Below are 12,260 nucleotides of genomic sequence, written 5' to 3' on the forward strand. Positions count from 1 at the left end.
TAGTAACATGAATTAAAATTCTTTAAAGTTTGTATTTATTGTCATTTTGGTCAAAATCCTGTCCATATTTTTCAGTAAGTTTCTTTAACTTTTCATTGGAATTTATAATGTGTCTAGACTTTTTTTTTTTTAAGAAAAGTTCATAGGAACTGATTTTTATTTTTTTATTTATTTTTTTTAAGCAAAGCCCAGAATACTGCTTTCATGAATACGTTTCTCTGTAGAGACTGATACAGTAATATTGTTTACGTTATAAACACTGAAACTGAAAGACAGTGAGAATTAGATTTGAGAAATACATCTCTACAATTTAGTGCGTGGTGTTTACTCAGTCCAGAAATATTTAGGCAATTAGAATAATCTGACACCTAAAAAAGTTAACTGTGAGTATTCCTATTTTCAGGGGGACTCCAAATGCTGTAATTGTTTCCTGTTTAATCCAGTATTGGTTCTGTGCACTTCAGGAAATTTTCTCCTGTGTTCGGGAAGTGATGTTCACATTAATGACATTCACATCACACATTATCTTCCTTTCTTGGTTTTTCTTAGTCTCTAGCAGTTGGGATGCTCTTCAAGAGTGTTTCGCTGTGTTTTCTAAAAAATTGTCATTATCACCTGTTTGTCTGTGACATTGAAAATGTTTTTTTCCTTTTTTTTTACTAGAAGGTATACAGAGTGTTCTGTATTTTGGTGGATGTAAAATGGAAATATTTTAGCATGTATCCTAAGGAAATCATTATTATATTACTACTGTCTTCATTCATCTGCCCAGCTAGCCTTTTACCCTGATGCTTCCTACCAAACAGATGTTAATCCTTTTTGGCATATTTGGCACTGCCAAATTGGATGGATGGATGAATGGATGGATGAAAGTCTCATATAAATAATTTACTAAGTTTTATTAAAATGTCTGTGTGGGTAGAATAGATTTATCCTATCATTCATTGTTCCCACTGTGGAGTATGAATTTATTATTAAACGTGGTATTTCAAAACAGAGACCACAGCTAGGAAGGACGCAGTTGGAGCTTCTGTCTATTAGGCACTAGAAAATCTATTGTTTGTAAAAACCTTATTCTTTCCCATCCTGTTCAGTTTGATTTCAGTAACATTTTGTGCACTAAAAAAATAATTTCTGTAATTTGGAACAACCTGGAGTTCATCCATGTTCAATCAACTTCAGAAGTTTAGTTTGAGTTTGGAAGTATCACTCCAATATATGAAGGCATGAAAAAATTCTGTTGGACAGACAAACACATCAAGCTAAGGGAAGATGAAAACCCAGCATCTTAATAGTACCAGAACACAGAGTTGGCTTTGTGTGACTGGTAGTATCAAGAGTCAGGCTCTCTGCAGAAATCTATGTTTGAATATCGTGGTGGTAATCTTTTAGGAATTCAGGTGAATAAGGAATATATGTATGTTAATATCTGATACCCTTATTGCATGATTTTTCCTAATTAAATTAGTAATAAATAATAGTGAAAGTTGAATGATCAGAAGTATCTATAAAGGGCTTTTTGACATTATGTTTAAATGAAACCTTTTTGAGAATTATTTATAAGCTTTTAACTCTCCTATTTTATACTTGAGGACAGTTTTGAACTGTGCAACATTACTGGTTTGTTAGCTATGTGTTCCAATTTTAACATGCAAGCATTTTGATTCGGTCATGGAAAATCAAAGTACCCGTATGGTAACAGCCAGTATTTAAAGAGTTAATTTCAAGGTGAACTCCGTACCATTCTGACACTCCAGAACAGGGGTTCACAATGTGCCCAGCAAGGAGACATGAGATTTCATAGTAATAATTGCAAGTTATGGACGAGTAGGTATTTTTCTGTGTTCTTGGAAGTGTTGTCTGAGGCAAATAAATCTTCATAACGTTAGGATGCCTGAAGTATTTGGTCCCCTGTTCTTTGGCTGTACACCCCTCTTCTGCCAGGACGATAGTTTCTTCTGATGATGCAAGCTCTAACTCAGCTCATTAACTTCCTTGCAGAAATTGTCCTGCCAGTAAGAGGAGAGGCGGCGGCTGGGGAGGCTGCCATGGGGAACACGCAGAGAAAGTTTCATAGCAAAGGAGGAGGCAGTAAGGCAGAGGACGGAGAGACACAGAAGCAGAAGGAATCTACTGAGAGCAGATTAAAAAAAGGCACAGCAGAGAAAAAATCACAAAAGCATTTGCCAGACCGTGAAGGGGAAGTTAATGGCTATTTACACAGTGACCAAAAGAGTGAAAGCCCTGAAGCTGAAGCTAAGAAGGTCTCCAGATGGCACGGAGCAGGGTCTCAGTCGGCTGGTGGTGGCCGTTCTACTTCACTTCCTCCTACTGCAGCAAAACTAAAAAGTGAAGGAAACGAGTTATTTAAGAGTGGACAGTTTGGAGAAGCCGTGCTCAAATACTCGGAAGCAATTGAATATGTCATTGGTCTAGGTGGGTGTAATACCTTATGCTTACATATAGGATTGTTGTTTAGATTACTTAAAGGGACTACAAATGAGCTAGCCTATCTCCGGATTTTTGGCAGGAGCTACTGTGCAGTAAATTCTTAGTCATTTCACTAGAGGACAATTCATGTGACAAAAAATGTAGGAAGATGAGTGAAATAATATTTTAACTTCTTGGGGCAGAGCTGCTTGCATTTATGTGTTTGAATAATTACATATTCTAGGTGACATGATAAAGGAAAGCTGCTTACAGCTTTGCATTGTCAGCAGACTGCATCACTGCAGTGCAACTTAGAGCGTACAAGTCTTTAATTCTTGAATGTCATTTTAGTCTTTGATTTTAATTGTAACTTCTTTTAGGAGAACAAAGTCCAGATGATTTAAGTATCTTGTACTCAAACAGAGCTGCGTGTTACCTCAAAGAAGGGAATTGCGCTGACTGCATTGAGGACTGTAACAGGTAAATTGCAACCTCCCATGTAGAGCAACAACATTCTTGATGATGATTAAACATTTTAAATGATATATTGTTATTGCAGTTTGACTTAGAACAATCTTCAGTAAAGTCTGGTTCCTTGTCTAAATGACAGATATCTTTGTCAGTTATGTAAATAATTACATGGAACCTAGAGAAGGAGTAACTTTTAACTTACTATCGTACTGTGTGAGAGCAGTTGTTAGGCTTCTTGTGTACACAGAAATACATAGCAAGATTAACATTTTAAATATAAAAGCAGGCTTACTTCAATGATGCTCTTTAGTCATGAAAGCTTTGTTAACCCAGATGCTTATCACAGTGTTGGAAATTGCTTTCAAGCATATGTATGGTGTATACGTGTGTTCTCTGTGTTTGGTTTGTTGTTTTTGTTTGTGGTTTTTTAGTACATACTTGGCATAGTTATAAACAGTAATTACAGCTGTTCAGGAATTGAGCTAAAATCCTTTCTGCTTATTGTGGCTTTTAAGGATACAGGAGTTAGAGGAGATCAGACACCTTCAATAACTTCCAAACACTGCCTTACACTCAATTGTTACTGTATTTCTGGATGTCTTTTTTTATATTTTTGTAGATGGGGTTAGTAAGAGTGAGGCTTAAGGTGCAAAAAAAGATCCCAAGACAGAAATCATACTAATTAATCAGTTGGGGATTTTTACAGCACAACACAACTGTTAAAAAAAACCCCAAAACTAAAAATATGCATGTACCTTTGTATTAACTAAATGTTTGACTTACTGTATATATTCTACCTGACAGAAAAGTTTTCTGAAAATGTCATCTGAAAAAAATTGACTTGTTAACAATATTTTGTTAAAATAGATGCAGGACCATTGATAGCTGGCTGATAAAACAAGATAGCATACTTAACAGCCATCACATTTTTCTATCCAGGGGGTTTGAAGTATGTAGGACTTCAACTGAAATCAATAATACAAAGTTTTTGGGTCTTGTGTTCTTACCATTTGGAAGCTTATTTTCTTACTACTTAATGATAGTGTCCTTACTGTCATGCATATTTTCTGGATACACAAGGACCTGTGATGCTTAGTGAACACAAGAGAAGCAGAAATAATTTAGACTGGGAAGCAGAACTGCAAAACTGCAAACACATGTGAATTAGGCAATGTCAAGTAAATCTTCTCTAGGCAATACAACATAAAGGATGATCTACAAATAGGTTACTTGATTTCAGAGTAAAAAATGGTGTAGTGGTTATATTAGCGATATAAAAATAAGTATCGAACATTTATCTTTCATTAAGTTTTAGCTGTTTAGGGCTTAGAAGTATAGAAAAAACCCTCTGTTGGATCTGTGTTTGTCTCAAGACTCTGATTTGGAGTGCCTGTGATTCTTGTTGCAGAGAGTGAAATAGGGTTCCTATGCACTAATGGTAATTTATTTAGTACTGTAGTGGTTTGGTCCCTGGCTGTATTATCTTTGCTTTCTACCCTCGAAATGTGGTTTTCCATTCCCACTGATGCTATTCTTCAAGCAGTGTCATCTTCCCCTGAATTTATTTATTGTTGTTTTTTTCTTCATTCTTGATGTTAGGAAATTGCATTAATACTCTCCTAAGTTACAGAATGTTAAGCATGTTTGCAGAGATTTTGTAGGGGCTATGATGATGTGTGCTGTTGTATTTTTCAAATGAATTCAGCAACGTAAAGAGAAATGGAACACTGGAAATATTTATGAAATGGAAATTTGAAATGTTTATTGTAGAAATCATTCTTTCTCTAGCTTTAGGAGGAGTAATGGTGCAAAGTCAATTCACAGCAAAGGCCAACAGCCTCCTGGGCTTACAAACAGGAGCACAGCCAGTGGATTGAGGGAACTGATTATCCCCTTGTACTCAGCACTTGTTAGACAACATCTATGATAACTGTGTCAGTTTTTGGCTTCGCCAGTACAAGACAGACAGTGATCAACTGGAGCAAGTTTAGTGAAGTGTCAGTGAGGTGGTTGTGAACTCTGGAGCACCTGCCTGGAGAGGAGAGGCTGAGGGAGCTGGCTTTGTTCAGCTTAGAGGAGAATGGCTTTCAGGGGTCCTAAGAGCAGCCTGCCAGTACCTATGAGGAGAGTATCCAGGGGATGGATCCTGGCTCTTTCTGGCAGTGCATTGTGGGAGGACAAGAAAGAGACAACAGGCAAAAATGGAACCACACAAGGTTCCGACTGTGTATTAGGAGAAACCTTTTCCCCATGAACAGTGCGGGGCGTTGCAGCAGGTTGTCCAGAGATGTTTGCAGAGATTCGCTTGGAGGTTTTCAAGGCCCAACTGGATAAAGCCCTGAGCAACTTTGTCTGATCTCAGAGCTAACCCTACCTGTAGCAGAAGGTTGTACTAGGGACCTCTCAGCCTGAATTCCTTTATGATTCCGTGCAATCTAATCTTGACTCATCTTAATTTCAGTATTTCAAAGTTTATCTCTCATTCTCTTTAGCAAGAATCATTGACTTATAAAAGGTAGTCTTTAATAAATAAAGTCATTATGGACTGCTTCTTCATATTGCTGGAAAGGCGCGTGGTGTTTGGAAGGAGTTCTGATTGCAGTGTCAGGGGTTGAGATCAGTGTTGACCAGGCACACAATCAGAAGAGTAAACAGACGAAAGGCAAAAACCTAAAAGCCAAAAAAAGACAGGTGTATATTCATGTCTTACTAAGTGTATTTTTTAAGTGTATACTTCCATGTAAGGAAGAAGAACTGAAAACCATGTAGGCAAAAGCACCTTATACTTGAAATCCCCGTAGATCTAGGCATGACCTAAGAAAAATAGCTTTTGCTGTTAAACAGCTGTCATTACATTGGTCTTTCCTTGGTCATGAAAGCAGTTTGCCAGATGGAAGATAGGGATGCGAGTAGAGCAAGTTGTAGTAAAAGCACTAAGAATTTCATAACTCCATGTCATTTAGGATATTAATATAAACCACCTAGTCCCATTTTCCTTGGTTATGTTACTGTAAGGCCCATCTGAAATCACAAAGTTGTTATGTATAATTGTGTATATCATAAAATAGTTTTATTAATATTATTTCAGTTACTCTGTTTCAATCCTGCATTTTTCTTTTGTTTTCTCCAGAGCTCTGGAGCTTCAGCCATTTTCCCTTAAGCCTCTTCTACGACGAGCAATGGCAAATGAGTCTATGGAGCGGTATCGACAGGCATACGTTGATTATAAAACAGTCCTACAAATAGACAGCAGCATCCAAGCAGCAAATGATAGTGCTAATAGGTAACTCCACCTACGAATTTTCTGATACGAGTCCAAATAGAAAAGTAGAATTCAGTTTTGTTTGGTTTACATTGCTCCCTCTGTTCTGTATCCCTCAGAGGCAGGGTTGTCACTAGTGCATTATAACTATAGGTCTGGCTGTTTCATTCAGTTGTTTTCCCATAGCTTCACAGTTTTCCTCTGCCAGCAGTAGGTCGCTTTCTGTTTTAAAAATGTAATATTTTATAGGCTCTTTTTTCCTGGTGCTTCAACTTGTTTTCTTTCCTAACTTGTATTTGATACCACATAAAGTTATATTTTAGAGTCCATACCTTTTCTCCGACATTGTTTCCTTTTCATATTAGCAGTCTTCCTGTGGTAATTGGAGATTTATGTTAAGTGTGAAAGCTTCAGTATGCTGCCATTGTAGAAACGCTGAAGTAGCTTGATACAGTGGTCGGATACAAAGCTTAGAGATGTAAAAAATATAATTGAATGTTATTTTTAACTTAAGTGTTAATACTTCCAACATTAATTCTTGCTGCCAAGAGAGACATCTCAATTTCTATAATTATATTTTAATAGTGTAAAATTAGTGTATACACACTATTGTAATAGTGTTATCATTAGCATATAGTAAGTACTTAAGTGCATGAATGATAGGATTGTCCATTCCCTTTTCTTCTCTTTTTTCTTTTAATGGGAAAAAAAAGTATTTATGAAAGCAGAACAGCCATTAATCAATCATTGAGCAGGAACCCACATGCATGAGACTTTTAACAATGGAATCTAGTACCTTTTTTCTTTTTAAGGCAAGGCCATGAGCACTTACATTATTACTTCATTTAAAAATCCATAATATCTTTAAATTCCGCTTATTTGACCAGAGGTGGCCAAAGGAGATGACACTTTATCACCTCCTCTTAGAAGTGTTATTTTTGATAACACAACAAATCGTTACTGATCTCCTGTATCTACACCAATAATAGAGCACTTGGATTGGTGAGATAACTGCTCGTCCTGGTATCTGTGTGATTATTATACCTTTTTAAAATCTTCTTGGCTTATTTTATCTGCAGATACTCTTTTCATATTTCTCCTTGACTTGTAACTTGCTTAGTAATAAGCTTATTTCCCTTTTTCCCCTTAACACTCTTCCTTTTCTCCTCTCTAGGCCTTCCTTATGTTTTTAGCTTCACTGCTCATTACTCTTTCCTCCCTGGCAACCCATCACCTTATTTCAGCTGCTTCTTCCTTCTTCTCTTCTGCTGGTAATTCATTTTTGCTTGCAAATTCTTAGTTTCTAAAACATAAACCTCCTGCATAATTGAACTTTTACTATAATTTATTTTTAAATATTTTATCATTTATGAATTAAACTGAAATTGTTTACGGAAGTATTCATTTTTATTTCCAAAGTAGCAGACCTTCTAAAAAAAAGAATTTTAACAAAAAATTATAGTTCCTCTACTGCCTTTTAACTTAAAGGGACAACCCCAAAATGTAATTTAATTTTTTTTATATTAGGAATATCAGGTCTTAACAACTGGCTGTTATTGGAGGATTTCTTTGTTTTTAAGTTCCTGCAGGAAATCGGTGGTGCTGTAGGAAGCTGACAGGAAAAACTTATAATCCTACTTGTGTCTGAGGGTGGGTTTGGTAAATTGTGTTAAGCCTTGTCTTTCTCTACTTACCTAACAAAGCAGCCTTTCCAGAAATCTTAGAATCGAATGGGTGTTCAGTCTGATATTTTTGCTAATTCTCACACAAAAGGCAAGTAGAATTTTTCATATAAGGCCTTTACCTGATAATATAAAGACTTTACCTGGTCATTTTGCAATCAAAATGAAACAATTAAGAACATAAGTACATATTTTTATGAAATGTCAAGTGAAAACAAGCATAAACACTTATTTGAGTGTTTATAATGTTGATTAGATGATATTGAGTTGTGTCTTTTATTGGTTATCCTGAGGTGATTTTTAGATAAATTGGAAGGACTATTTCTTTTAATGGTGTGTGCCAAATCACAGGAAAATACATTTCAAACACACTTTTAATTAATAGCATTTTCCTAGCTTTGTGAACATCAATGAATTTCCTACTTTGTGTATTTTAATTTCCTCTTGAGTGAGTGCTTTATTACTTGCTTTTCACTGTTTGAAATACAGAAGCTCTAATGTGGGGCAATATGTTTATGCATTTCCATTTACTAAATTCAAGGTTCATTCCAGTTGTCTTAACTCCTTTAATATCAGGTAGCAAATTGCATTAGATAGCTTGGGAGCTTTTATTACAAAGTCCAGTATGAGTATTGTACTGTACAAATACATTTGTGATAAACTCCAAAGTGCAGGGTTGTTGGGTCAAGTTAGGGTGTTGGTGGTGGGGAATGAGTGTATTTGTCCCAGCTTTTTCATTAAATACCCATGCTATTTAAACTAACCATGACACACAGGTATGCATTTTTACAAAAGGCTATGCTTAGATTATTATATTACAAGAAGTCAGTTGATTGTCAAATACTACAGGATTCTCTCTGTTGATTTTGATGAATTAGATGAGGTTTTTTCTCCCAACTTTTTAAGCCCATTATGATAAAAGGCAAAAAATTAAACAGGAAGTCAATGGGACCGTGGTTTACTGTAGAATTATTCTGTTACTTTCTATGGGAAGTACCTAAACGTAATGAATTGACTTTTTAATATGAAGGGCACAGTTTTGTTCTCTGATAAAATAACCTGAGTAAATCTTAGGGCCGTTTAATTTATGATGGTGTGCCACATTTTTCTTAACAATTGAATTCAGGCTATCATTAAAAACCTAAAGTTTTAGTAAAATTAGAGCAAAAGAGAACTTGGACAAGCTGCTTTGTTGGTATGTCCTTTAAAATACTGCTTAGGACTGATACAGGTAGAGGAGGGCCCCTGAAAGGGCATATGTAGCTAACACATAAACAAATACTCTTCTTGTTCTCTTAGAAAACAAATAAAGCAACTAGATAATAATGCAAAATGTGATACTGCGTATATGAGGAATTTTACTTTCAATTAAAAAATACAAGAAATGGTATGTTTCATGCAGCATTATGTAATACATAAAATCACACGTTATATAGCTCTACAGACAGCCTTTTTAAGTTTATATTCTTTAATTTTTTTTTTGTAATTTCTGTTTTACAATAAAGAAGATTAGAATAGGTGCTGCTTCTTGTACTGGTTTTTCTATCAGACCCTAATGGAAAAGAATTTGGTCCTGAGTGCTCTGACTCTGTTGCCATAGTATTATACCAAAGCTTTTTTGTTGTTGTTTTATGGCTGCTATTCAAATATTTAAAAAGAACAGAACTATGCAAGAAAACTTGATTGTGTAATTTATGCTCATTCCATCTCATTCTTCATGTCACATTCAAGGGTCTTAATTTATTTTTTTTTGTATGTGTATTCATGTAGTATGTTTTTTACACCTGTGTTAGATGGAAATGCACCTAATATGCAAATTTCAGGTTTATTGGCTATAGTATCAATGTGACTTCCTTTGCTACTCAATTCAGAATTTTCCTTTGTTAAAGCAGATATTAGGCTTATCACCAGTTGAACTTGACTCTTAAACTTATTTTGAGATTATAAGGCGTTTATCTCACTATTATTCTCATAATTGATTAATACTTGTTTGTCAGTTTTTTGGTTTTGTTTTTTTTTTTTTTAATTGTAATGGAACCATAAAGTCTTGTATGGCTTTACTCATTATAGTTACTTAGGTCTTTCTTCAAAATGTATCACAGCAATAGGAAACCCTCACTTGAATGGATTTTGGATTGAAATACCTACAGGAGTAGTTGACCTATATATATATATGTGTTGAAATATATTGAAATATGTACAGAAATAGTTGACCTATATATATATATATGTGTTTGTTTAAGAAAGACTAAACAGTTTTTATATATGTTCTTTGCATTTTTAAATGGGGATAAAGAATGATTGATTGATAATTTCTGACTGTTCTGCAAAATGCAACTTAATACCTGCTTTGTGACCTGCGTTGGTTATTTAGAGAATTGTTGTGCAAGAGGTTTCATTAGACATTGGCAAATTTAGGTATCACACTTTGGCTGAGGATATTGTAATCTTGTTACAAATAACACTTATGAATAGCTGAGAAAAGTAAACTAAATACATCAGGTTTTTTTCCTATTTCTTTATTGCATGTGGTAGGCAGCATTTAAAGCCTAGTTGCAAAATCAGTCATTTGCTTAAATACTTACAGATCATGCTGAAGTCAGCTTCCTGTCTTCTAAATGCTAGCATATTCTAAATAAAGTGGAAAAAATCTAAATCTTAAATGTGCGCAATACCATTGACTGCTGTGACAATCTTTTTTTAAATTAGTCTCAAGGATAATTGTTCAGTTGTTTTTTGAAAAATTGGAGCATTGCATTATTTAATTTGGGTGTAAGTTATTAAAGTGTGAGTTGAATATATGAAAAGTCACGTTGGTGCGGCTTTTTCTCTTTCAGGATAACAAAGACTTTAATTGATCAAGATGGTCCCAGTTGGAGGGAGAAACTGCCACCAATTCCAGTTGTCCCAGTTGCTGCTCAGCTACACAGGTGGGATGGAGGAAACTTTACTTCAGAGAATAAGCCAAGAAGTACTACAGATGTCAACAGAGAAGAACAGTTGCAGATGAATCGTATGTATAGCTAATGCAAATATATATAAAAAATATATAATTGAAAAATGGAATACAATTTAATAATGTCAGAGAAACTGCTTTAGAAAATACTTATCAGAGACCTTTGTGAAAAGCCAAGTCAGATGATGGTCATTTAGATGATTGGGTTTAATGTGCTTTAGGGAGCCACAGTTATGATAAATTTTTTTAAGCCAAGTCATGTGGTTTGTAGCATGTAATTTCTGAAGTCATATACAATAAAAGAAAATACAGAAGAAATACTCATCAGCAGTATATTGAGTCCTGTCACAAGAATCAGTAGTTGCCCTGACATAATACTACGATAATAATACGGTTTTCCCCCCCAAAAACGCCACCCAAACAAACACCCAACCTGAATAATCAGCTGCATAATCTGTAGCTGTCGCTTAATTGTTCATGAAAGCATTACTCAGCTCTTCAGAATAGAAAGGGTAGACTTGTAGGTGGCCAGTAGTTAATGAAATAGGCTATAGAAGAACACTTCTGATTGTTTAATATTTTTTTTTTACGATGGATTCTAATTTTGACAGGGGCCATTTAATAGTCACCTGTCAAAGATGTTAGTTCTGGACTTATTTACACATAAGCACTGAGTGTTTAACTCCTTTAGGACACTTTTTCCTCCTGATTTTTTTCCCTTCATTGCAGTTTCCTTTTTTCTCCTCCAGTAAATCAGGTGAGGGAACCTTTCTGATTTGGTTTTCATTGACATTAAACATTCTTTTTGCAAAGGCCTTAACTGTATGATTTTTCACTCAACTATTAATTGGTTCCCCTTTGAGTTTATTTTAATATAAAGAAAAGTAGGGCTGAAGATAATCTCCCCTTGATTAACACAGGGGAGGCTGCAATGCATAAGCAGGTTGCTGGCCGAATATGTAGCAGTGACAGGGGTATCTGTCCATAATACATTACTGCAATAACACATGTCCTCAAATAATCTGCACTCTTGGGCACTACGGATTTAATGACTTTAAAATGATCTTTCAGATAGCATTGATTTATTTGTACCCGATGTAAAACAACCAACAACTTATAAATACGTACGAACTGGACATTTTTTTTCAAGAATAAGGTGTAGTTCTAGAAATTTGTAATAGTGTGGTTTATATATGATTTGAATAGTCGTGCATACTAAACTTCAGTAATGCTACAGAAAATTGTTTTTCATTTAAGAAACATGAGGCACGTTGATATATAATTTAAGCTCAATTAAGTTGATAAAAATTTTACTCTACTTTTTCAAATGTCCAGTGACAAGTATTTTCATTACAGTTGTTGTCAGCACATGTCATTACTGATTTATGACTCTTAAGGATTGGGCAGCAATTGGGTTTAACTTTTTGGTTTTTTGAAAATTAAGTAGAAATCTGATACC

At 35.0% G+C, this 12,260-nt stretch overlaps 1 protein-coding gene across 2 annotated transcripts in view; it reads left to right on the forward strand.

The window, feature by feature from the left end:
• Positions 1 to 12,260, forward strand: part of SPAG1 (sperm associated antigen 1) — a 46,625-nt gene that overhangs the window by 24,718 nt on the left and 9,647 nt on the right. For both annotated transcript variants that reach the window (XM_069779773.1, XM_069779774.1), the window contains 4 exons: positions 2,002 to 2,436; positions 2,811 to 2,910; positions 6,032 to 6,184; positions 10,683 to 10,858. In XM_069779773.1, the coding sequence (XP_069635874.1) occupies positions 2,002 to 2,436; positions 2,811 to 2,910; positions 6,032 to 6,184; positions 10,683 to 10,858 (864 nt within the window). The remainder of the gene's footprint in view (positions 1 to 2,001; positions 2,437 to 2,810; positions 2,911 to 6,031; positions 6,185 to 10,682; positions 10,859 to 12,260) is intronic.

This window comes from Haliaeetus albicilla, chromosome 3 (genome assembly GCF_947461875.1).
Source record: "Haliaeetus albicilla chromosome 3, bHalAlb1.1, whole genome shotgun sequence".
Taxonomy (NCBI): Eukaryota; Metazoa; Chordata; class Aves; order Accipitriformes; family Accipitridae; genus Haliaeetus; species Haliaeetus albicilla.